Below are 26,974 nucleotides of genomic sequence, written 5' to 3' on the forward strand. Positions count from 1 at the left end.
TGGGGTTGGTTTGCACAGGCGAGGGTTCTGTGTGCGGTGCAAATATTCGGTCCGTGTCGCAGAGTTGGGGAGGGTCTCACGCAGCAGGACGGAGGTCTGTATCACAGAGTTGAGGGTCACGTCCGGTGTTGTGGGGCTGGAGGTCCAGAAAACTGGGAGGTCCCTGTGTACAGCAGGGATGGGGTCGATGTGCAGAGTCGGGGGTTCAAGTGAGGCAGGGATGGGGTCAATGGGCGCCGGTGGCTGGGTCATTTAGGCGGGACTGGGGTAGCCCCAGGATGGTGGGGGTCCTGTGAGGCCATTACTGGCTTTCCCAATTGGGGTGCCCGAGTTTCAGCGGCGGCTCCCGGGCGCCCCCTGGCGGCCCCGTTCTCGCCGCCGCCGCCTCGGCTCCCACAATGCTCGCGCAGCCGGGCTTCGGGCTCTGGTGGCAGCGGCAGCTCCAAGATGGCGCAGACGATCTTCGAGGCCCTGGAGGGTGAGCCGCGGCGAGGCCGGGGGAGGCGGCTGTTCCGAATTGCGCCCCCTCCCGCCGCGCCCTCGCAGCGCCGGGCCCAGGGCGCGTGGCGGCCGCGGGGCGGAGGGCGCCAGGGCCGGAAGAGCAGCGGGGCGGGAGGGGCACGAATGGGAACAGCCGCGGGAGCCGAGGGCCGGCGGGGGTAGGGGCCAGCGGGGCCGGAACAGCAGCCGAGTTGAGGCGCAGCGGTGATGGGGGGGGCGCCTCAGGATCGGAACAGCCGCGGGAGCTGAAGCCCGACGGGGAGGGGCAACGGGACAGTAACAGCGGGGGAGAGAAGGCCCTGGGGTGGGGGGGAAGCACTGGGACCGGAACAGCCGGAGAAGGCTGGCGCAGCGCGGGGGGGAAGGCGGTCTCGGGCCGGAACAGCGGCAGCCTCCCGGGCCTCGGGCTGTTGCCGGGGTGGGGGTAGAGAAGGCTTCCTGGAGGGAGCAGCTGCGGGGAGGAAGAAGCCCCGCCGGGTCTGGAACCGGGGGAGGCTGCGCTGCTGAAGGGAGGCCTGGGAATGGCTGCCCCCAGAGGGACGGTGGTACAGAAGCGGTGCGGGGTTGGAGGGGCCGGGCCAGGTGTCCTGGCCGTGAAGAACTTGTATTGAGCGCCAACTGTGTGGTTTGGGCTCAGACATAGTGTCCAATTCAGAAGGAAAGGATCAGCGCCACCTTTGTGCAAGGTTGGCCTCGGTGCTCACCGACAGAAACCAGCAAACTCTGGGTACCTACTTTGTGGACCATTTCGGCGTGCAGAGTTTTATAAACTCAGAGCAAGAAAGGATGGATGCCAACATTGTGGTTGCTCTGGGAATTGTGAGCTTTGGAGACAGGAAGACACTGAGAGTGTCCTTGTGTGCCTTCTGGGAGTTGGAGAGGAAGCCTCTTCGGATCCAGGGCCATGGCCAGCTTGATGCTGGGGGGCCACAGACTCAAGAATGTTTTTGGAGGCATGAGATATGTATACACAGAGGTAGTGCAGGTACCGAAAATAGGCTAGACTGGTGGTATGTGGCTGAGGCTTTGAGTCCTGCACTGGCCAGGTCTCAGTCTTGTCTCTACTTGGAGGATCAGAGTTCTCAGCATGAAATGTGTATTCCTGCCCCCATCTGGAAAGCTTGAGCTTCAGGGAGGTGAGGCACAGAGAGAAATTATAGAATTAGAGTTTACCAAATTATAGGAGTTTCCGCTGTGGAGCAATGGGATTAGCAGTGTTTTGGGAGCACTGGGACACAGGTTCGATCCCTGGCCGGGCATAGCACAGTGGCTTAAGGATCCAGCTGTGGCTTGGATAAGATCCCTGGCCTGGGAGCTCCATGTGCAAGGGGTGGAGGGAGGGGGACAAAAAAGGAAAAAAAAAAAAGTTACCAAGTTAATAAAAAGATAAACAGTAAAAGAAGATGATCTCAGCTGGGGTTCAGTGCTGAGATGGGTGATGGATATGGAGGGCCAGGGTCATTAGTGGCTCCCTCTGGGAGGCCAATAGGATGGGGTGTGGCCTACTTTCTCTTTAGGTTCCTGGACTTCCTCAGTGTTTGAATTCTCACCGCAAGGAAATGTTCATGGGAGTTCCTATTGTGACTCAGCGGGTTAAGAACCTGACTAGTATCCATGAGGATGTGGGTTTGATCCCTGGCCTCACTCCATGGGTTAAGGATCTGGCGTGGCCATGAGCTGGGGCGTAGATCACAGACACAGCTTGGATCCTGCATTGCTGTGGCTGTGGCGTAGGCTGGCAGCTGCAGTTCTGATTCGAATCCCTAGCCTGGGACCTTCCATATGCTGAGGGTGCTGCCATAAAAAGCCAAAAAACACCCCCAAACCATATTTATTGAGTGATGAAGAAGTTAAAGGAAAAAAAGATCAGTTCCTGGGACTAGGAAAAGGGCAGCAGAGCTGTGGGGATCCAGAGGTGACCCAGGCGGTGGCAACTGTGTTTACAAAGCCCTGGGGGGAGAGAGGTCTAGGAGTCACAGAAGTTCATGTGGACAGCTAGAGATGAGGCTTCTGAACTTCATCTTGGAATCAATGTGGAACTTCCAAAAGGATTTTCAGCAGGGAAGCAACACCAGCTAATGTATGTTTTATAAAGTTCACCCTGGCTGCTCTGAGAACAGATGGGAGGGGCCAGAGTGTCTTGGTGGGGAGGTGAGACTGCTTCCTTTGTCCTGCTGAGAACTGATGGTGGCCTGGGCCCTGGGGACAGCTGTGAGGATGGAGAGAAAGTGAATCAGAGATATCTGGGAGGCAGAATAGGCGAGGCTTGCTAAAGGACTAGAAATCGGGGTGGGAAGGGGAGATCAGTTAGGGGAAAAGTCAAGGGGCGCCCTAGGGGCTTTGGCTGGGTGGACAGTGGTGCCTTGTTCTTATTGATGAGGACTACTAGGAGAGGAACAAACTTAGGGATGGGGAATGACACATTTAGGCTGAATTTTTGGTAGGCAGCATTTTTTTCAGACAATTTTTTTAGAGCAGTTTTAGGTTTACAAAGTTGTGGAAGGTACAGAGACTTCCTAATATATTCATAACCTCCTCGTTAATCAACACAACTCATCAGAGTAGTACATTTATTACCAAGGTTGAACCTGCATTGACACATCGTAATCACCCAAAGTCCATAATTTAAGTGTCACTCTTGGTGTTGTATATTCTTTGCTTTTTGTTTGTTTGTTTGCTTTTCAGGGCTGCACCTGTGGAATATGGAAGTTCTCAGGCTAGGGGTCGAATCAGAGCGGTAGCTACCGGCCTACACCACAGCCACGGCAACACCAGATCTGAGCCTTGTCTGTGGACCTACACCATAGCTCACGGCAATGCTAGGTCCTTAACCTTAACCCACTGATTGAGGCCAGGAATCGAATCCACATCCTCATGGACACTAGTTGGGTTTGTAACCTGCTGAGCCACAAGGGGAACTCCCTGATGTTAAACGTTCTATTGGACAATTGTATAAGGACATACATCCATTATTATAATATGATCATATAGAGTATCTTCACTGCCCTAGAAATCCTCTGTGCTCTGCCTTTTCATCCCTCTCCCCACCCCCAGCAACCGCAGGTCTTTTTCTATTATGTCTGTAGTTTTGACTGGCAGTATTTTTTAAATTAAACTTTTTATTTTGAAATACTTTTTCTCTGTAGATTTACATGCAGTTGCAAGAAATAATATAGAGAGATTCCATTTACCCTTTACCAAGTTTCTCCCAATGTAACATCTTGTAAAACTATCCTATAATATTGCAACCAGTCTGCATATGTTTTTTTTTTTTTTTTTTCTGCCATTTCTTGGGCCGCTCCGTGGCATATGGAGGTTCCTAGGCTAGGGGTCTAATCGGAGCTGTAGCTGCCAGCCTATGCCAGAGCCACAGCAACTCGGGATCCGAGCCGAGTCTGCAACCTACACCACAGCTCACGGCAACGCCGGATTCTTAACCCACTGAGCAAGGGCAGGGACCGAACCCGCAACCTCATGGCTCCCGGTCGGATTCGTTAACCACTGTGCCACGACAGGAACTCCCCAGTCTGCATATGTAACAGTTCTATCACTATAAGATGTTGCCCTTTTATAGCCTCAACCACCTCCTTCCCCTGCTCCCTATTCCTGATGTCTGGCAACCGCACTAGTCTGTTCTCTGTTTCAAAAATATTATTTTAAGAATGTTATATAGGAGTCCCCATTTTGGCTCAACGGGTTAAGGAGCTGACGTTGTCTCTGTGAGGATACGGGTTTGATCCCTGGCCTCACTCAGTGGGTTAAGGATCCAGTGTTGCTGCAGCTGCAGCTCCAATTTGACCCCTGCCCTGGGAACTTCCATAGGCTGCATATAAAAAGGGGAAAAAAAGAATGTCATGTAAGGAAGTTCCCATTGTGGCTCAGCAGTAACAAGCCTGACTAATATCCCTGAGGATGCATGTTTGATCCCTGGCCTTGCTCAGTGAATTAGGATCCGGCATTGCCATGAGCTGTGGTGAACTTCACAGATGCAGCTCGGATCTGGTGTTGCTGTGGCTGTGGTGTAGGCCTGCAGCTGCAACTCCAATTTGACCTGTAGCCAGGGAACTTTCGTATGCCACAGAGGCAGCCCTAAAAAAAGCAAAAAAAAAAAAATTAAAAAAATAAAAAAGAATGTCATGTAATTGAAATCATATAGTATATAACTTTTGAGATTAACTTTTTTCAGTGACTGTAATTCCCTGGAGATTTATCCAATGATTGCTTACATCAACAGCTTGCTCCTTTTTATTTGGATGAACCCAGTTTGTTCAAATCTTCACCCACTGAAGGATATCTGAGTTGTTTCTAGTTTTTCACTATTACGAATAAAACTGTTCTGAATGTTCATGTACAGATTTGCACCTAAATGCAACACAAAATTTTGCGTAATGTGATAGAAGGTTTACTGAAGCTTGTTCAGGGGAGCATGAACTCCCAGGTTTGAAACTCCACATATTATGGAGAATTAGATAGGGGTGACCGAAGATTCCCAGGAAGGGTATAAGAGAGAGGAGAGAGGGCCAGACAGAAGGAACCCTTCAAAATACAAACATTTAGGGAATGGGTGAGAGAGAGAAGGGAGTAAAGGAGGCTGAGAAGCAAGGAGCAGAAAGGTGGGAGAGGACCCAGGAAGAATGGTGCCGTGGAGCCTGAGAAAGGAGTGTTTCAAGAAAGAATGATGCTGGGGTTCCCGTTGTGGCTCGGCAGGTTAAGAACCCAACTAGTGGAGTTCCTGTCATGACTCAGAGGAAACGAATCCAACTAGTATCCATGAGGATGCAAGTTCCATCCCTGGCCTTACTCAGTGGGTCAGTGATCCTGTGTTGCCATGAGCTGTGATGTAGGTTGCAAATGTGGCTTGGCTCTCTCATTGCTGTGGTTGTGGTGTAGGCTGGCAGCTGTAGCTCCGATTATATATGCTGTAGGTTCGGCCCTAAAAAGCCAAAAAAAAAAAAAAAACAACTCCAAAAAAACCCAGAAAAAACAAACCCAACTAGTATCCATGAGAATGCAGTTCCAGTCTGTGGCCTGCTCAGTGGGTTAAGGATCTTGCGTTGCTGTGAGCTTCGGCGTAGGTCACAGATGTGGCTCATATTCCGAGTTGCCCTGGCTGCGGTGTAGGCCTGCAGCTGCAGCTCTGGTTCAGCCCTAGCCTGGGAACTTCCATATACTACAGGTACGGCTCTAAAAAGAAAAAAATAAAAATTAAAAAGAGAAAGAATGATGCTTAGAATAGATAAGCAATGAGGTCCTACTGTATAGGGCTAGACCATGATGGAAGATAATATAGAATGTGTGTATGAGTTACTAGGCTGTATACAGACATCGGCATAACATTGTAAAGCAACTATAATTTTTTAGAAAAAGAATAATGAGGAGTTCTCATCATGGCGCAGTGGAAACGAAGCCGACTGGGAACCATGAGGTTGCAGGTTTGATCCCTGGCCTCACTCAGTGGGTTAAGGATCCGGTGTTGCCATGAGCTGTGGTGTAGGTCTCAGACATGGCTCGGATCTGGTGTTGTTGTGGCTCTGGCGTAGGGTGGCAGCAACAGCTCCGATTAGACCCCTAGCCTGGGAACCTCCATGTGCCTTGGGTGTGGCCCTAAAAAAACCACCTCCCCAAAAAAGAATAACGATATACATGAAAAAAAAGAAAGAACAATGCTGCTGGGTGGTTTGGTGATTCTGGTGGAATGTTGGGGCTTAAGGTTCCCTGAAGTGGGTGGAGGAATATTGCGAGGTGGGCAGAGGAGATGGAGGGTGTGGACAACTCTCATTGGATGCTTGATGTTGAAGGGAGGACAGATGAGAACGTGGATTTGAGGGAGGCTGTTCTACAGAGACCTGAGCACCTGTAGCCGCCGATGGAAAGGAGAAGTTGTGGGCACAGTGTGAGAGGAGCTAGCTGGTTAGTGGAGAGTGGCTTCTGAAGGAGCAGGAGAAGTGGGGGAGAAGGGCTGGTCTCAGGAGGCACACAGCCTGTGTTGTGGCAGGGGAAAGTATGGATTCAGTTTGGCCGCAGGAGCTCGTGGTTTTAACTGCATTTCAGCTAGACGCTGGGGCAGGTGTTCGGGTAAGAGCTGAGAGGTTGGCTGTGGGAACGGAGAGAAGGGGTTATTTGGGAGGGAGGCAGTGTGCCTCGGTGGCCACAGATGTGAAGAGGCCTGTCTTCCAGCTGGTGACATGCAGGACAGTGTGCTACTAAGAACCTGCACCGTGACAACTGATAGGAAGACATGGATGCGGTCAGTTCCTCAGCAGCCTCTCCGACCATACATTCGGATCACGCTATTTATTGAGAAACTGAAAAAATAAGCACACACAGGGAAACAAGGGCAGCCTAAACACAAAGAGATTTGTGGATTTTTGGGGTGTGGATGGGGAAGACTCAGTAACATGATTTCCAGAGGGGCTGTTTCGGATTAGATTCATCCGTAAGTAGGAGAGAAGCTGGGAATTTCCATTGTGGCTCAGCCGTAGTGAACCTAACTAGCATCCATGAGGACGTGGGTTCAATCCCTGGCCTCGCTCAGTGGGTTAAGGGTCCAGTGAGCTGTGGTGTAGGTCGCAGACATGGCTTGGATCTGGCATTGCTGTGGCTGTGGTGTAGGCTGGCAGCTGTAGCTCCGGGAACCCCTAGTCTGGGAATTTTCATATGCCTCCAGTGCATACCTAAAAAAAAAAAAGTAGACGAGAAGCCCAACCTCATAGTGGCTTAAACAGGCTAGATGTTTATTTCCCTCATGTGAGAGTCCAGAGAAAGGCAGTCCAGAGCCGTGACAGTGGCCGTGTGCTCCAAAGTCCCCAGAAGGCCAGGATCTTCTCTGTTTTTCGCCCTGCAGTGCCCGGGGGCTGGCTCTTGTCCTCATGATCTGGGGTGGTGGCTAGAGTTCCCACTATCATCTTGTTCTAGGAAGCTGGATGGAGGATAGCACAAAGAAGGGGGTCACATACCAGGCAGCTTTTATTTTTATTTATTTATTTCTTTTTTGGCCTCCTTGTGGCATGTGGAATTCCTGGGCCAGGGATCCGATCTGAGCCACCGTTGCAGCAATGCCGTATCCTTATCCCACTGTGTCAGGCTGGGGATTGGACCTGCGTCCCAGAGCTCCAGAGATGCTGCCAATCCCGTTGTGCCACAGCAGGACCTCCCCAGGCGGCTTTTAGGAAAACTTCCCAGAAGTTGCCATAGAACACCTTTACTGACATCCCATTGAACAGAACTTAGATATTCTCCCGTTTCAAGAGTGGCTGGGAAGTGTAATCCTTGTTCTTGGCCCATGTTTCCAGCCAAAAATCTTGGTTTCTGTTGTAATAGGAGAGAATTATATCAGGGCACAGCCAGCCATTTTTGCCACAGGGGCCTCGTAGTGGGTCTGGCTTGTAAGACTAAAGACAGAGAAAGATGCTGAGCTCACTTTCCAAAAAGGCTGCCTTTCTTTCCTCAGGAATGGACAATCAGACTGTCCTGGCCGTCCAGTCATTGTTGGATGGCCAAGGAGCAGTTCCTGATCCAACAGGCCAGAGTGTCAACGCACCGCCTGCTATCCAGCCACTGGGTGAGTATCTGCTCAGGGTCACCAGTAGGAAGGATAAGTGGCTTCCCATGAAAAACAAGTGGGGATAATGAGGGGGGTGTGGGAGGGAACTGCCTACTGTGTCCCCAGGACGTCCTTTAGTGTCTGAGCCCTCTTCCCTCCCTCCCAGCCTGGATCTTCAGGTCTTTAGTAGACAGCCGTATTTCCCCTCCAACATTGGTGTGACTGTCTGAGGAGGAAAAGTAAATGTTGAATGACAGTTAGACACTTATGCCGCAACATGTCAACTGCTTGGCATGGTGCATGGCCTATGGCAGGCCTTCAATAATGGTGGTGTAACTCTAGCTAATCATTCATTTAATTTGTCATGCATTCTACAGACATCCGCTGAAGGCCTCCTATGTACCCAGAAAATACTGTAGTTATGATGATAAATAAGACATATTCTGTTCCCTTGGGGACTCACAGTCTGGTGGTAATGGGAGAAGTGTGATAGAAGAGGCTTGCCCAGAGGAAGGAACCGTGGACACTGCTTTAGGAGGGCTCCCTGGGGGAGGTGAATCCAAGCTGAGCCTTGCAAAATGGGTTGTTCTGAGAGAGGCAGCTTGGCAGGGAGAACAGGGGTTGCAAAAGCACAGAGGAATGCAATCACGCGGCCCATTTGGTGACTGGTGAATAAATTCGGGCAGGATAAAGATTCTGAATGTCTCAACTTTGAAGCATTTCCACTTTACTGTTTCCTGATTTGTAATATTTTCATACCTGGGTGAACCAGGTTGGATATCCCCGCAGGTGCCAGCATGGTATTGAAAGCTCCTAGGAAGCCCAAAGTTGACACCTGACACTGGCACGTTGACTCACAGAATGCCCTTAGTGTGCCATTCTCATGGTCCAGCCACAGGCCTCTCTTTTATCTTTTATTTATTTTTTTTTAGGGCCACACCCTGTGACGTATGGAGGTTCCCAGGCTCGGGGTTGAATTGGAGCTGTAGCTGCTGGCCTACACCACAGCCATAGTAATGCCAGATCCTTAACCCACTGAGTGAGGCCAGGGTTCAAACCTGCGTCCTCAAGGATGCTAGTCAGATTCATTTCCACGGAGCCACGACGGGAACTCCCGCAGGCCTCTCTTTTCTCCCTGTGATGCCCCCTCCTTTATTCTTGCGGGGTTTTGTTGTTGTTGTTATTTCATCCCTCTGCTCCTCTGCCGGTGTGACCCCTAGATGACGAGGATGTCTTTCTCTGCGGGAAGTGTAAGAAGCAGTTCAACTCACTGCCAGCGTTTATGACCCACAAGCGGGAACAGTGCCAGGGAAGTGCCCCACCCTTGGCCACAGTCTCACTGGCCACCAATAGCATCTACACACCATCAGCAGCACCCACAGCAGTCCAGCAGGCTCCGCCTCCTGCCAATCGCCAGGTATTCATTGATTCATTCATCTAGTCAAGTTTTTTTTGAGTGCCTACTGTGCGTCAGGCACTGTGTGGGCTCTGGGGGTACAGCAGTGGATATGCAGACCACGTCACTGCCCTCATGGTGGTGAGTGAGCTAGATAGCACCCAAACAAAGTGTAAGATGTGCTTTTTTCAAGATAAGTGCAGAGACAGGAGATGCCAAGACAGGGAGGGGAGGTTTTGCCCTTTTGTGTACAGTGCTCTGGGAAGAGCTTTGGGAAGAGGTGACATTTAGGCAGAGACCTAGGGAGGTGAGGGAATGAGTCATGCAGCTTCTTTGGGGAGGAGTATTCCAGGGGACAGGGTCAGCAAGTGCAAAGGCCCTGAGGCAGGAATGTGCTGAGTTTATTCCAGGAATAGCAAGGCAGGGAGAGTGGCTGGAGCTGAATGAGTGAGGAGGAGGGTGAGAGGTAACAAGATCAGGAGGCACTGTGGGGATCTTGGCAAAATCACACTTTCATTCTGTGTGAGATGGGAACCATTGGAGGGTTTTGAGCAGAAGAGGAATGTGGTCTAATTTATACTCTAACTAGGTCAACTCTAGCTGCTGTAGAGAATAGATTTTCATGGGAATCAAGAGAGAAATTCAGGAGACCTACTGGGGGCTCCTGTACCCATCCAGGCAATGGGTGATGGTGACTTGACCTGACCAAGATAGTGGCAATGGGAGTAGAGAGAAGGGATGAGATTTTTGAAATATTTCGAAAGTGGAGCTGACAGAGCTTGCAGATGGATTGGATGTAGGGTGTGAGGTTACTAGGAGTCAAGGGTGACCAGAATTGGAGTTGCCAGCAACTGAAGTGGGGAAAACAGCTAGGGGAAGGCTTGGGGAGGATGTCAGGAGTTCAACTGCTCATGTTGAACTTGAGATGCTCATTGGACTTTTAAGTGGAAGCAATAAAGATGCAGAGAGAGGAATTCCCATTGTGGTTCAGTGGTAACGAACCCGACTAATATCCATGAGGACATGGGTTCGATCCCGGGCCCCGCTCAGTGGGTTAAGGATCTGGTGTTGCTGGGAGCTGTGGTGTAGGTTGAAAATGTGGCTCAGATCCCGAGTTGCTGTGGCTGTGGTGTAGGCCAGCAGCTGCAGCTCCAATTCAACCTCTAGCCTGGGAACTTCCATATGCCACAGGTGTGACCTTAAAAAGACAACAACCACAAAAAAAGATGAGGTCAGATATATAAGTCTGGAAGTCAGGAGAGGGACCCTGGGGTGTCTGGAGGCTGGGGGTGTCTGGAGAATCTTCCAGAGCCCTCAGTCAGGAACATAATTCCTGGGGTGGAGGCTCAGAGGAATTAAAGGGGGCTGGGCATGTCCCAGGGCACCAGGTCACGGGGTCAGATTTCCCTCTGGCTTCCTCATGTCTCCTTATTCCTTTAAAATGTTTTCTTCACCCATTGTGTAAACATAATCTCTGCCATAAAAATAAAAGCATTCACCCTCAGATGCATTGAAGCTTCTCAAGTTGCCACAGATATCGTCTAACACAAAATATAGTCATTTAAAAAAATTTTATTTATTGAAGTATAGTTGATTTACAATGTTCTGTTAATTTCTGCTGTACAACAAAGTGACTCAGTTTTAAATATATACATGCATATAAATATATATATATTCTTTTTCATATTCTTTTCCATTGTGGTTTATCACAGGATACTGAATATAGTTCCTTGTGCTATATAATAGGACCTTGTTTATCCATCCTATGTATATACTAGTTTGCATCTGATAATCCCAAACTCTCAATCCTTCCCTCCCGCACACCCCTCGGCAAGCACAAGTCTATTCTCCATGTCCGTGAGTCTGTTTCTATTTTGTAGATACAGAACATAGTTATTTTTCTCACTCCTTGATTATGTTTTATTAGTAGAAAATGTTCCCTTTCCTCCCCGCCCCTTTTTTTTGCCCCCACCCCATGCCCTTTTTCTTTGTAGAGCAGCACTTGAGGCTTTTGGAAGTTCCAAATCAGAGCTGCAGCTGCTGGCCTATACCACAGCCATAGCAACAGCACTGCAGGATCCAAGCCTCATGTCACCTACACCACAGCTCATGGCAATACTGGATCCTTAACCCACTGAGAGAGGCCAGGGATCGAACCCTTGAACTCCTGGATACTAGTCAGATTTGTTTCTGCTGAGCCATGACAGGAACTCCCCCTTTTTTTTTCAGTAGAAGAGAGGAAAAGTCCTCCATTCCTGGGCAAGGAAAAAACTTTAGAGCACATTTGGTTGGTTATGCCTAAACACTTATAATTCTGCCTAAGTAAGTTAGATGGACACGAAATGATTTCCCATTTTTTGTCTCAGCCAAACCCTGTGACATTGTAAAAATATGTGTGAGCCGGGATCTATATTGCCTTTCCTGACCGTGAAATGGGGCATGTCCCTTGGCTTAGGGCCAGGACATCTTGTTTGAACAGGGTCTCTGAGTTCAAGAGTCCTATTAGTATTGTCCCAGTAAAGAAAGGCCACAAATATGGGAGTTTCCTTGTGGTGCAGCAGCTTAAGGATCCGATGTTGTCACTGCAGCATAAAGTCACTGCTGTGGCATGGGTTTGATACCTGGCCCAGGAACTTCCACATGCCGTGGATGCAGCTGAAAAAAGAAAGCCAAGAAAGACAACAAATAAACACAACAAAACACCCTTTACATCTACTCAGAGGAATAGTCACTGCACATTTGACATCTTATGAGGTCTGCCTTTCAGCCTTGTTGTTAAGCTGAGAGCATATTATTTACTATACTTTCACTACTAACTTAAGTCCCCACAGGAATTACGTAGTCGTATTGCTTTAGTGTTTTTTAAAAATATAGAGTTCCTGTTGTGGCTCAGTAGTAACGAACCCGACTAGTATCCATGAGGATGAGGATTCGATCCCTAGCCTCTCTTAGTGGGTTAAGGATCTGGCATTGCCATGAGCTGTGGTATAGGTCACAGACAAGGCTCGGATCTAGAGTTGGTATGGCTATGGTGAAGGTGGCAGCTGCAGCTCCAGTTCAACCCCTAGCCTGGGAACTTCCATATGCGTCACGTGCAGCCCTAAAAAGCCAAAATAATAATAGTAATAATAATAATAATAATAATATATAATGTACATGTTATATAATTTGATTTTCCATGTAATACCTTTTACTTGGTATCTGTAGTATTCTGTCTATGACTATATTGTATTTTTAAATCCATCGTCCTATTGATGGACAGACATCAAGTTCATTTCCAGTTTTTCACTATTAGAAACCAAGCTGTGTGGACTCCCTGTGGACAGGTTTGAGTGTTTGTCTAGAATAGAAACGTGGAGGGATAATTGCTGGGTCAGAGGGAATATCCCTTACAGGGAGGTGTGACTTGTTCTCCTCATTGGATAGGTGAGGAAATAGAGGTCCAGAGAGATAAAATGACTTTCTCAGGGTCGGGGAGCAGTGGCAGAGGTGGAAATAGAATCCAGGACTGTGGGACTCCAGAACCCGCATCTTTTGTATGTTTTGCACATCTTCCTTCCGGAGCCTCAGCCACGTTCTCTCTCATTGTTCAGATCTCCACGTACATTACGGTGCCCCCATCCCCACTGATCCAGACCCTGGTGCAGGGGAACATCTTGGTAAGCGACGACGTGCTCATGTCTGCCATGTCGGCCTTCACATCCCTGGACCAGCCCATGCCCCAGGGCCCCCCGCCTGTGCAGGTAAGGGGGTGGCCAGTTTCTCATAGGATCTTGATTACGTGTTGATTCTTGCAGATTCAGAATCTTGTAGAAAGAAGGGGGCCTGGTTTTTAAAGATAAATGGAGGAGTTCCTGCTGTGGCTCAGCGGGTATGAACCCAACTAGTATCCATGAGGATTTGGGTTCAATCCCTGGCCTTGCTCCGTGGGTTAAGGGTCCAGCGTTGCCGTGAGTTGTGGTGTAGGGTGCGGACATGGCTTGGATCCCGCATTGCTGTGGCTGTGGTGTAGGCCAGCAGCTGCAGCTCTGATTGAGCCCCTAGCCTGGGAACTTCCATATGCCGAGGGTACGGCCATAAAAGCAAAAGCAAAAAGAAATGCACATCTATATAAATGGGTTGTGCTATATGCACTGTTCTGAGCTTGCTTTTCTTACTTTGCCTTTTGTTTAGCATCATTCTCTATCTATGCCTACAACCCTGTATCAGGATTTCTCAGAAAAATGGCTCCTTGGGATTTTCCAATAGAAAAAGGATCTCTGGTCAAACCAGCCTGGAGCGGAGCCATTTTACTTCTTCCCTCACACTGTCCTTGGGTTTTTCCTGCAATAAAGAAATACTTTTGATTTTATTCCAAAAATTTTCCATGAGCATGTTTGACTGTGGAACCCAAGGAACAGTAATTAGGGAAGGACCCTTTATGAAATACTAGTCAGCATCATCACTTTGTCACAAAGGATTCTATTCCATTCCATGTTGATGGACTTTCCTGTGTTTAGTTAGCTTTCCATGGAAGGCCATGTAGGTCATTGCTGTTTTTTGGTGCTATAAAAACTCTACTGGAAGGAGTTCCCTGGCACTTCATCAGGGCAGGTTAAGGATCCAACATTGTCACTTCAGTGGCTTGGGTCACTGCTGTGATGCTCAGGTTTGATCCCTGGCCCAGGAATTTCTGTATGTTGTGGGCATAGCCAAAGAAAACTACTGGCGTAACATCCATTTATGGATATCTTTGCCCATCTGCTTGATCATTTTTTTGTAGAGTCGGTTTCTAGAAGTCCATGGCTATGTTTCAGGGATCCATGGCCACCTGCACATTCAGTGACTTTCTAGAAAGAGTCCCAGGACTCAGGATGGTTGTGCTCACGGCTGTGATTCTTTACAGTAAAAGAGTGTACAGGAGCAGCATGGGAAAAAGACCCAGCACTGGAGTCTGGAGGAATCCAGAGTTTTTCTGAGTTTCCAGTGTCCTCCCCCTTGGGGAAGTGGAGGAGAGAGGCTGCAGAGAGCACATGCCTCCCTTTAGCTGTGAAGGGCACGGTTTCTGCCAGGGAAGTGCACCCTAGACTCTAAGGCCAGGGCTTTCATTGGGGATTGGTCACATAGGTGCCCCGCCATAAACCAAGATTCCAGACACTCAGGAAAGGAGGTGTTCACCATAGATGGCATTGTTTGTGCAAACAGTCTAGGTGCATTGGTACAGCACGGGCAGTACCCTGGGGAGCAAAAGAGCCTATCAACACAGGGAAGCTGGAGTTCCCCTGGAGGCTCAGCAGGTTAGGGACATGGTGTTGTCACTGCAGCTACTCAGGTCACTGCTCTGCCTCAGGTTTGATCCCTCCCTAGGAACTTTCACATGCCACAGGTGCGGCCAAAAACAGATAAAAAAACCAGGAAACCTTCTACAAGGCAGGTTCTCAGAGGTCAGTTCAGAGCCAGTCCTTTACACTAGCCCTTCTAGAGACCGTAGCATGAGGCCTACCATCTCATTTCTGCACAAGCTGGGCCATTTTGCTGACTTTCATAGAGAAAAGGGCTGACAGCACCAGACTGATGGCTCCTCGGAATTCTCCCGTGAATGTTGCCATGCCTCCTCTCAGCCCTGTCCTCTGAGCTCCCTCTGAGTAACTGTGCTTTCCACATGGCTGACTAAGGCAATTGTTCTTCCTCACTGATAAGCCAGACCGTTGGTATCAAGAAGCTAATGACACTTCAGTTTTCTCTTTTGATTTCAGAGTAGCCTGAACATGCATTCTGCGCCAAGCTACCTCACCCAGCCTCCGCCTCCTCCTCCACCCCCTCCCCCGCTGCCCCCACCCCCACCCCCCCAGCCCCCACCACCCCCACCCCAGAGCCTGGGCCCCCCCGGGCGTCCCAACCCCGGCGGGAATGGCGTGGTGGAGGTGTACAGTGCCACAGCACCCCTGGCTGGGAGCGGAACGGTGGAGATCCAGGCCTTGGGAATGCAGCCCTACCCACCCCTGGAGGTGAGCAGTGGCTGGGACTTGCGGTGAAGGAGGAAGACTTGTCAAGGTCATTGTGGGTAACCTCGACCTTTGCTGAGCACCAGCTGTGTGCCAGACGCTACTGTGACACCATGGGGGGCAAAATCAGATTGAGCCCTTATTTGTATACATGAAAAACACAAACCACGAGAAGGTGGAATGAAGTAGAGGTTGTAGTGGAAATAAAAGGTGCTCTCAGGGAGTGCTCAGGAAAGTCACAGAATACCTGCCTTTTGGGGAATGGATTCCAGAAAATTCTATGTGTGAGTGTCTCATATTTTTTAACAAGCTAGGATTATCGGTTAGCTGTGGCTGTGTAAGAAATATCCACCAAACCTCAGTGGTATATAGGAAAAAGTGTTTGTTGTTCTCATACCTGGGGTGGCCAGCGTGGCAACTGCTGACCTTGGCTGGGTTCTCCCACATGTCTGAGGTGGGCTGGCTGTCTGCTGCTCTAGAATGGCCTGGGGTGGGATAAGTTGGGTGGGGTGACCCAGCTCTGCTCCACCCATGTTTCATTCTCCATTAGGTTAGCCAGGCATGTACGTTCTCACCACAGTGGTGGATATGCAGTAATGCAAGCAGAAGTGCTCAAGACTTCTTGAGACTTAGGCTTTTAAGTGACACAGTGTCACTTCTGTTGGTCAGAGCAGGTTACAAGGCCAGCTTAGATTTAAGGAGTGGGGAAGTGCCACCTCTTGATGGGAAATGCCACAAGTCACACTGTAGAGGGCCTGGGTCCCGGGAGAGGTAAAGAAGGAGGTGGTTCAATCAATGACGGGCATACCTTGTTTTATTGTGCTTCACAGATACTGAATTTTTTACAAGTTGAAGGTTTGTGGCAGCCCTGTGTCAAGCAAGTCTGTTGGCACCATTTTTCCAACAGTATTTGCTAACTTCATGTCTCTGTCACATTTTGGTAATTCTTGCAATCTTTTATTTTATTTATTTTTAATGATTTTTATTTTTTTTCCATTATAGCTGGCTTAGTGTTCTGTCAGTTTTCTACTGTACAGCAAGGTGACCCAGTCACACATACATATAGACATTCTTTTTTCTCACATTGTCATGCTCCATCATAAGTGACTAGATACAGTTCCCAGTGCCACACAGCAGGATCTCATTGCTTATCCATTCCAAAGGCAATAGTTTGCATCTATTAACCCCAAATTCCCAGTCCATCCCACTCCCTCCCCCTTCCCCTAGGCAACCACAAGTCTGTTCTCCATGTCCATGGTTTTCTTTTCTGTGGGAAGGTTCATTTGTGCCATATATTAGATTCCAGATATAAGTGATATCATATGGTATTTGTCTTTCTCTTTCTGACTTACTTCACTTAGTATGAGAGTCTCTAGTTCCATCTCTGGTGTGGCAAATGGCATTATTTTTTTTTAATGGTTCTTTTTTATGGTTGAGTAGTTTTCTATTGTGTATATATACCACAACTTCTTAATCCATTCATCTGTTGATGGACATTTAGGTTGTTTCCATGTCTTGGCTAATGTGAATAGTGCTGCAATGAACATATGGGTGCATGTGTCTTTTTCAAGGAAAATTTTGTCTGGATATATGCCCAAGAGTGGGATTGCTGGGTCATATGGTACTTCTATATTTAGTTTTCTAAGGTACTGTTTTTCAGTGGTTGTACCAGTTTACATTCCCACCAACAGTGCGGGAGGGTTCCCTTTTCTCCACACCCCCTCCAGCATTTGTTATTTGTTGTGGACTTATTAATAATGGCCATTCTGACTGCTGTGAGGTGGTACCTCATGGTAGTTTTGATTTGCATTTCTCTAATAACCAGTGATGTTGAGCATTCTTTCACGTGCTTGTTGGCCATCTGTATATCTTCTTTGGAGAAATGTCCATTCAGGTCTTTTGCCCATTTTTCAATTGGGTTGTTGTCTTTTTTGCTCTTGAGTTGCATAAGTTGTTTGTATAGTTTAGAGATTAAGCCCTTGTCAATTGCATTGTTTGAAACTATTTTCTCCCATTCTGTAAGTTGTCTTTTTGTTTTCTTTTTATGGTTTCCTTTGCTGTGCAAAAGCTTGTCAGTTTGATTATATCCCGTTGGTTTATTTTTGCTTTTATTTCTGTTGCCTTGAGAGACTGACGTGAGAAAACATTTGTAAGGTTGATGTCAGAGAATGTTTTGCCTATGTTCTCTTCCAGGAGTTTGATGGTGTCTTCTCTTATGTTTAAGTCTTTGAGCCATTTTGAGTTTATTTTTGTGCATGGTATGAGGGTGTGTTCCAGTTTCATTGATTTTCATGCAGCTGTCCAGTTTTCCCAGCACCACTTGAAGAGAGTGTCTTTTTCCCATTTTATATTCTTGCCTCCTTTGTCAAAGATTAATTGATCATGGGTGCCTGGGTTTATTTCTGGGTTCTCTGTTCTGTTCCATTGGTCCATATGTCTGTTTTGGTACCAGTACTGCAGTGTCTTGATTCCTGTGACTTTGTAATATTGCCTGAAGTCTGGGAGAATTATGCTATTATTGGTTTTTGTTCCTCAGGATTGTTTTGGCAATTCTGTGTCTTTTGTGGTAATATTTTAAACTTTTTTTCTTTTTCTTTTCTTTTTTTTAAAAAACAAGTGGCCGCGCTTGTGGCATATGGCAGTTCCCGAGCCAGGGGTCGAGCCGCAGCCACTGTAGAAGCAACGGCGAGTAGTTATGCTGCGAGCCACATAGGAAACCCCTTAAACTTTTTCTTGATTAATATATTTATCATGGTGATCTGTGATCTTTGATATTATTACTATGACTCACTGAAGGCTCAGATGATGGTTAAGGTGTATGTTTTTCTTTTAGTTTTAATGCTATCGCATTGTTAACAGACTGCAGTATAGTGTAAACATAACTTTTATATGCACTGGAAAACCAAAAATTCTGTGTGACTTGCTTTATTGCAATATTCACTTTATTGCAGTGGCCTAGAACCAAACCTGCAATATCTCTGAGGTCTGCCTTTACCATGTGTACCATATTAATTCCTGGCTGAAGAGCTCTGAGCTACAAGCAGTTTACTTTCAAAGCACTAAGAGTTCAGAACCTTCCCAGACACTAGTGCTAGGGGCATGGTTATAATAGAAAAATCCTGCCTGCACTCAAGATCACATTATCTCAGACCCACCCTAGAATCTGGCCATACAGACGTTCCATATCTAAAGAGGACTAGACCAAGGGGAAAATTCCACTATCAGCCATGTGATGTTATAAGAGCCTGAAGGGGGATTTTCCCTAGCTTGCAGAATAAAGGAAGGCCTTTGTTGAATTAAAAACCAAAATTGCGGAGTTTTCTTGTGACACAGCGAGTTAAGGACCCAGAGTTGTCACTGCAACAGCTCAGGTTGCTTCTGTGGTGCGGATTTGATCCCTGACCCAGAAACTTCCATATGCTGTGGGTATGGCCCCCCAAAAATAAAGTCAGTGAGATGCTGAGAGGATGATAGTGGCCTCATAGGCAGAGGGGTCAGCATAGGGGGAACTGCCATTGTTTAATTTGCATATAGGTGAGGGTGCTCTTTGAGGGCAGAACCTGAATCTGTTTTTGTTTTTTTTGTCTTTTTAGAGCTGCACCTGTAGCATATGGAAGTTCCCAGGCTAGGGGTTGAATCAGAGCTGTAGCTGCTGGCCTGTGCCTCAGCATCTTGGGATTCAAGCCACGTCTGCAACACATGCCACAGCTCACAGCAATGCCAGATCCTTGGCCTACTGAGCAAGGCTAGGAAATGAACCCACGTGCTCATGGATGCTAGTTGGGTTCATTACCGCTGAGCCACAATGGGAACCAAGCCTGAGTTATCTTTGATTTTGCATCCTTAGTACCTAGCAGAGTACCTGGCCTGTGGTTCACCTATAGTAGGTATCTGAAATAGGGTTCTCTGACCTCAGTTTCCTCTTCTCTAGAATGGGAACTCCCCTTGCAGAGCTGTGAGGCTAATGAAAACTAACCCAGTGACAGTCACATAATTGCTCAGTAATGACTTGAAAGATGGGTGAATTCACTCATTGTGACAAATATTTATTGAGTGCCGTATTAGAAAAATTGAAACCATTCTAGGTATTTCTGGCTGAAGGTTTTATTACAGGAAGTTAGTTGCTTATGAAGCTGTTGCAAGGGCTGGAGGGGCAAAAATCAGGGTTAGTGAGCACCACTGCTTTGCAGGGTGACTATTGTCAATTGGCCCTTAGGGCCAGGACACTGCTGCTGCACCCGGAGGTGAGGAAACTGTAGGATTCTGTTGCTGAGGTTCCAGCTGCCCTGCTGTCCTTGGGGCTGGTGGTCAGGAGGAGAATGTCGGGTTCAGCCAGCCACTCCAATACTCATGTCTGCAAACAGGCCTGTCTCCTACTATGACTGCTAGAGGAAAACAGTTTCTGCCTCCCTTTTGCCTTCCAAATCAGCAGGTGCTTCTCATGGGCAGAACTTAATCTTTGTTCAGAACTATGCTGGTGGAGTTCCCGTTGTGGCTCAGTGGAAGTGAATCTGACTAGTCTCCATGAGGATGCAGGTTCGATCCCTGGCCTCTCTCAGTGGGTTAAGGATCTGCCATTGCTGTGAGCTGCAGTTGCAGATGCAGCTTGGATCTGGCATTGTTGTGGTGTAGGCTACCGATTCGACCCTTAGTCTGGGAACCCCCATATGCTTAAAGTGCAGCCCTAAAAAGACCAAAAAAAAAAAAAAAAAAAAAAAACCAAAGAACAATGCTGGCAAAGGAACTTGGGAATATGGTTCTAAGCTTCCCACCCCTGCATTTCAGGGAGAGCATGGACGGGTATAGGAACAGTGTCAAAGGCCAATAGACAAGTCTGCGCAGAAGCACCTGCTAGTGCCATATCAGTGCCCAATACCTACAGAGATGAATTCATTCATTCAGCAAATATTTATTGAGTACCCATGCTGTGCCAAGCAGTGCTCTAAGTCTCTGCCTTCATAGAACTAATAGACTAGATAAGTAAGTAGAATGCATAATTTATTAGATAATAATAATTCTAAGGAGAAAAATAAAGCAGAGAAGGATAGGAGGAGGAAGTTTGGATAGGCTAGCCCAGGAAGACCAATGGATGATGAATAGATGAATGAATAAATGGATTTTTCACAATGCCCCAGTGTTCTGATACAAGCTTAGTGGTCACTGAGTTTGAGTGGCTCAGAGTTCATTTGGTAATTTCTTTAGGCTTCAGTGTCAATTCTTAGCTGAGGGATGCCTGCTGGTGTGGCCATGGGCGGAGTTGGTTAAGAAGTAGAATTGCTGGAGTTCCCGTCGTGGCGCAGTGGTTAACGAATCCGACTAGGAACCATGAGGTTGCGGGTTCGGTCCCTGCCCTTGCTCAGTGGGTTAACGATCCGGCGTTGCCGTGAGCTGTGGTGTAGGTTGCAGACGTGGCTCGGATCCCGCGTTGCTGTGGCTCTGGCGTAGGCCAGTGACTACAACTCCGATTCGACCCCTAGCCTGGGAACCTCTAATAACAATAATAATGGCAGTCACAACAGCTATTGTTAACTGGGTACTTACTGTATGCCAGGCATTTCTAAGCTCTTGTTAACTCATTTAGTCCCCATAACAACCCAGTGAGAGGGGTACTATGATTAGCACCATTTTACAGAACGGAAACTGAGGCAAAAATTAAAAGACTCGTCCAAGGCCACTTAAATGCGAAGTGGCAGAGTCAGGGTTTGAACCTAGGCAGCCTGGCTCGAAATCTGCTTCTAGCTTGCTGGCTTCTTGAAGTTCTAAGGGGTCTTGAGAGTAACTGGGGTAACTGAGCCAGCTGGGGGAGTAAGGATAGTGATATAGGTGGGAGGTGGCTGAGTTCAGCCAGAGCTACAGTGGGGGTCCCACTGGCTGGAGCAGCCCTGCCCTGCCCTTCCCTTCCCAGGGCACTCTCCCTGACTGTGCTGTCCTTCTAGGTGCCAAACCAGTGTGTGGAGGCTCCAGTATACCCCACCCCCCAGGTATATAGCCCTGGCAAACAAGGATTCAAACCGAAAGGACCAAACCCTACTGCCCCCATGACCAGCGCCACCGGGGGCACAGTGGCCACCTTTGACTCCCCACCATCACTGAAGACCCGACGGACCAAAGGTTCCAGTGGACTCCCAGAAGGTGGGCCCATGGGCTGCTTAGTTCCTGTCTTCCCTTTTGCGATCCTTAGGATTAAGATTGGTTGGATATAATGGAAAATACAAAATAAAAGTGACTTCAAAATGATAGAATTTTGTTGTTCTGTGCAAAACAATTCCAGAGGCAGGGAATCTGGAGATCATGTACCTATATGGTCAACAGGCACCCACATTTCTTCTGTCTTTCTTCTCTGCCAACCCTGAAACATGGCTTTTCTTATCAGGTGCCTCATCATATAAGATGGCTGCTGGAGTACCAGTCATCAATTTCATATTCCAGATACTAAGAAGGATAAAAGAAGTGTCTCCCAGCTCCTAGAAGTTCTATATGATGCTTTTGCTTATATCTCATTGGTCAAAACTTAGTCACATGACCAATCTAGCTACAGAGGAAGCTGGGAAATGGCTCTTTTAGACAGAAACATTGATGTTCCCATTACTTAGGAGATTTGTGAAGAAAGAAGAGAGAAGAGTGGATATTAGGCAGGCAAGCAACAATGACTGCTACCTCTTGGGATATGTCTGCTACCTCTATGGGATATGAGATTGGGATCAATATCAGAAAGTGGTGGTAGTTGGGAAAGGCAGAGAAACTGAGAATTTTTCAAGGGCTTTCAATCAGCCTTCCTTCCTTTCACAAATGTGCTGAGCATCTATGTATCAGGCTTGATGTCAAACACTGGGAATCTAACATCATGGGTCATGATTTCCTTATCCTTAATTATTCACAGTTTGATGGGAGAGACAGACAAGAAATGAGTAAATATTTATGGGTCATTCCAGGAAGGAGATTAACTGTGTTTGAGAATACTGGGGAGCTGCTGGAAAATGATTCTACCTATCCATCTGGGGATGAGAAGGAAACAGCCTTGTAACTATCTGAGGGATAAGCGTTTTAGGTAAGGGGGAACAGCAGGCACAAATGCCCTGAGGTAGGACCATACTTGAAGCCTTTCAAGGTAGAAAGGAGTTGGAGTTCTCCTGTGGTGCAGTAGATTAAGGATCCAGCATTGTCACTGCAGTGGCTTGGGTTGATACTGCGGTGTGGGTTCAGTCCCTGGCCTGGGAGCTTCCACATGCTGTGGGCATGGCAAAAAAAAAAAAAAAAAAAGAAAAAAATGTTAGCAAGGAGTTCACAGCAGCTGGATGGTAAGAATGATGAGGTTGATAGGAAGAAGAGGATTCAGAGATCTATGGGCCACAACAGAGAGGTTGGATTTTAGCCTAGGGCAGAAGGGAGCTTTGAGGGGTTTGCCCAAGCATGTCCTGGGCTTTCCTGTCCAGGGCACTGTGAGACACCCTCCTGTGCTTCTTCCTCTGCCTGTCCATGGGTGTAGACATCTCAGGGTATGGCCCCAGGTCCTAGGGGTAAAATGGCTGTAAGTTGCCCTTTTCACCTTCAGTCATGCCCCCAACCTCATCATTCCCCTCTTTATCTTTTCTTTTCTTTTTTTTTTTTTTTTTTGGACAGCTGCAGGGAAGCCGAAGGCTCAGAAACTCAAGTGCTCATATTGTGATAAGTCATTCACCAAAAACTTCGACCTGCAGCAGCACATCCGCAGGTACCCAGGCGTGGTGGGGCAGGTGGCTCCTGGGCAGCCCTGGCTGGGGATGGGGCATGGGATGGAGTGGGGCGGGGGGGAGGCTTCACAGCAGAAGCCAGGTGCCTTTCTCAGCCCCCTAGCCTGGGTGGTGACCAAGGCCCCATCTGGTCTCAGACCTTCAGTCCAGCTCAGGATGATTTTCCCTTTCCTTTCTCAGGAGCAGTGGGAAGGATCTGTGGGGCCTGCCTACTGTGATGGGGAAGGTCCAAGTGGGGTGAGGAGGGGGGAGGGAATTTGCTTGAATGGATAGGGGCTTTGCAGGTGGGTGGTGTGCCTCAGCCCTCACTTCTGCAGAAAGGGCTGACCTCGAGGACAGCCATGCTCTGTGAATATGCCTCCACAAGCTCTCTGCTCACTCAGGACTAACCATGATGCCCCTTGTCCCAAGAACATGCAAGAATTGCCTCTAGGCCTGAGGTTTTCCACCGTGATGCGGAGGTATAGACTTGCTCAGTGTTTCCCACAGAATATGGTACTTTGGGACATGAGACGATTTTAGGTGGGTTTGGGGTATGGTATTGAAAAGTTCTGAAAGACATAGTGAGAAAATTATTCTTTTTTTCAGCTTCTTGCCCTTGCAGTCAAAGGAGAAAGCCTCCATTCGGTGTATTGTCTTTGATGCCTCTCACGTACTTGCTCATCTTTTATAATGAGAGAGAGAGGGAGAGGGAGAGAGAATGAGCGCCTGAGATTCCAGCCATGGCGCACAACAGCTTCTCTCTAGATCAGTCTTAATAGCCGGTTGACATGTTTTAGATCACATCATTCTTGTCTGTAGGGGCTGCCTGGTACCTAGTAGAATGTTTAGCAGCATCCTTGACCTTTAACCATTAGCTGCCAATAGCACCCTTCACTTCCCAGCTGTGACAACCAAAAACATCTCCAAACATTGCCAGATGTCCCCGGGAGGGCAAAATCAATCTCTCTTGAAAACCACTGGTCTACACTAGTGCTTGTCAATAGAACTTTCTGCAAAGAAGGAAAGGCCCCCAGTAGGCACTGTCCACAGGGTAGCCACTAAGCGTATATGGCTATGGAGTACTTGAAATGAGGCTAGTATGACTGAGAAACTGACTTTTTTACTTTAATGTTAATAAATTTGAGTAGCCCCATGTGGTTTGTGTCTACCTTATTGGACAATGCAGCTATAGATCTTAAAAATACTGTTTTATAAATAATTGCATTTTTGTTGCTTTGATTTATGACAAGTTGGTTTTCCTACATGGTAACACCAGAAAGCCTCATTTAAAATTATGTTAAGTTTCTTGATTTTTTTTTTAATTTTTAATTTTTGCTTTTTAAGGCCGTACCCACGGCATATGGAGGTTCCCAGGCTAGGGGTCTAATTGGAGCTACGGCTGCCGGCTACACCACAGCCACAGCAACGCCATATCTTTAACCCACTGAGCAAGGCCAGGGATCGAACCCACAACCTCATGGTTCCCAGTTGAATTCGTTTCTGCTGCGCCACAACGGGAACTCCGTAAGTGTGTTGATTTAAAGGAAGATGTTAAATAATGGCACAAGTTCTGTGCTGTGACAGCTAGGATATTTTCTCCTTCAAATAACGGAATTCCCTATTTAAACAATTAGGAAATATTTTAACTCACAATGTGAGGTGGCCACAGAGAAGGTCAACTCTAGGGCTGGTTAATTCAGCAGCTTAGTAATGTCACCAAGAGCCCAGGGTCTGTCTGTCTCTGATCTGCCTGCCTCAGTAAGAGCGCTTGTCCTCATGGTGTCAGGATGGTGGCCAGCAGCATCTGGATGCTCTTCCTGGACCTTCCTCGTGGCTGTGAGCTCCTGAGCTGGGGCCACTGTCCCATTCCTACACGAGGGTGCCGACAAGCCTTGTTTCCCACAGCCACACTGGAGAGAAGCCCTTCCAGTGCATTGCCTGTGGCCGTGCCTTTGCCCAGAAGTCCAATGTCAAGAAACACATGCAGACCCACAAAGTGTGGCCTCCAGGACGCAGTGGTGGCACCGTCTCTCGCAACTCTGTGACTGTACAGGTCATGGCCCTGAACCCTAGCAGGCAGGAGGATGAGGACAGCACAGGTGGGTAAAAATGGGGAATGCCTCTCTCCCCACACCTCTCCTCGGCAGCTTCACATGTTTTGTTGCTAGCTGTGTTACCTGGGGCAACCTCCTTGACCTCTCTGGGTTTCAGTCTTTTTAATCTATAAAATGGAGTATAGGATGAAAGAAGGGATGACAAATACACAATGTATGTGACATTACCCTATACTCTAACCATGACAGATATCACTAATCAATCACCTATTCTTTTTTGCTGAGCCTGGATCCTGCCTTAGAATCTATTTTCAATATAATGCTCTAGGCAGTCACTCTCAGTCAAATCAGAAATTGAAACCTGTTCCACTTTCATGGGCAAATGGTCTCCAGAGCCCTTTGTACTTTGTGGGATTCTCATCTGAGCCATCAGTTATCCCTCAGCTAATGATCCTGTCCCTGATACTGATTTAATTCTTCTTCTGCATGCATTCTTCTTAATGCTGTCTTAACAGAAATATAATATAAGCAATATGTACAGTTTAAATATATATAATTAGAATGTGGAGTTCCCGTCCTGGCTCAGTGGTTAACGAATCCGACTAGGAACCATGAGGTTGCAGGTTCCATCCCTGGCCTTGCTCAGTGTGTTAAGGATCCGGCGTTGCCATGAACTGTGGTGTAGGTTGCAGATGCAGCTCGGATTCCGCGTTGCTGTGGCTGTGATGTCGGCTGGTTGCTACAGCTCCAATTAGACCCCTAGGCCTGGGAACCTCCATATGCCGAGGGCGCAGCCCTAGAAAAAGCAAAAAAAAAAAAAAAAAAAAAAAGAATGTATTGTGTACAATATTTACAGTTTAAAATTTTCTAATAGCTACATAAAAACAAAAAAAGGTGGAGTTCCTGCTGTGGTACAGTGGGTTAAGAGGCACGAGTTCAATCCCCTGCCCAACACACTGGCTTAAAGGATCTGGCATTGCCATAGCTGTGGTGCAGGTCACAGCTGTGGTGCAGGTTTGCTTCCTGGCCGGAAATTTCTACTTACTGTGGGCAGAGCCAAAAAAAGAGAGAAGAAATTATTCATGAGATAGTTCGCATTCTTTTTTTTTTTTTTTGGCTGCACCTGCAGCATGTGGATGTTCCAGGGATCCAACCCATGCCGCAGCTGTGGCAACACTGGATCCTTAACCTGCTGTGCCATCAGAGAACTTTCTACATTCTTTTGTCATGCTAGGTTTTTGAAATCCACATGTATTTACATTTTGCCACGTCTGGATTTGGACTGGCCACTGGCTCATGGCTACTGTATGAAGCAGTGCAAGGCTGGAACTTTCCTGTCCAGCCCATGGGGGAGCCGTGCCGGCTTCATGCAGCTGATGAAGGGGGGTGTTCTGTACAAGCAGTATACCTGCTTTTATATAATCTTCTGGTTGGAACTAGCCCTATTGTGTAGCCATTCTGTGTGTGTCCTCTGAGTTCTCATGAGCCCTAAAGAAACCATTTCTGTCAAAACTTCTACAGTGCCTAGCACCAAGGGTTCAACTGTTGAGCAGACATTTATGGAAACCTACTGTTTGCCAGGCCCCTGGGCCTATGAAGATGAGGTCAGAGGCCCCTGTCCTCTGGGAGAGTGAGGGAAGGACAACTAAACAAATGACTGTAATTAGAACAAGGAGCTAGGCACCATCATGGGTACAGCTGGGGAGGGGGCTGTCAGGATTGTTAACGACCATGGAGAGGTCTGCAAGGGAGAGACTCGAGGCAAAAGCCCCTCATCCATCGGA

General features: G+C 47.7%; 1 protein-coding gene across 8 annotated transcripts in view; it reads left to right on the forward strand.

Annotated features, from left to right (window-relative positions):
* The window catches only part of ZNF341 (zinc finger protein 341), a 48,305-nt gene continuing 21,669 nt past the window's right edge, over positions 339-26,974 (forward strand). For 4 of the 8 annotated variants that reach the window (XR_002339879.1, XR_002339878.1, XM_021077488.1 and 1 more), the window contains exons 1-8: positions 339-478; positions 7,952-8,062; positions 9,265-9,461; positions 13,034-13,183; positions 15,176-15,427; positions 21,361-21,556; positions 23,045-23,135; positions 25,042-25,235. Coding sequence is in view for 6 of the 8 variants with exons in the window: in XM_021077488.1 (XP_020933147.1) it covers positions 448-478; positions 7,952-8,062; positions 9,265-9,461; positions 13,034-13,183; positions 15,176-15,427; positions 21,361-21,556; positions 23,045-23,135; positions 25,042-25,235 (1,222 nt within the window). In the remaining 2 variants the exon portion in view is untranslated. Of the gene's footprint in view, positions 479-6,067; positions 6,749-7,951; positions 8,063-9,264; positions 9,462-13,033; positions 13,184-15,175; positions 15,428-21,360; positions 21,557-23,044; positions 23,136-25,041; positions 25,236-26,974 lie in introns of those variants that run through there. The other 4 variants (XM_021077489.1, XM_021077492.1, XM_021077491.1 and 1 more) reach the window with 4 other exon arrangements.

This window comes from Sus scrofa, chromosome 17, assembly GCF_000003025.6.
Source record: "Sus scrofa isolate TJ Tabasco breed Duroc chromosome 17, Sscrofa11.1, whole genome shotgun sequence".
NCBI lineage: Eukaryota > Metazoa > Chordata > Mammalia > Artiodactyla > Suidae > Sus > Sus scrofa.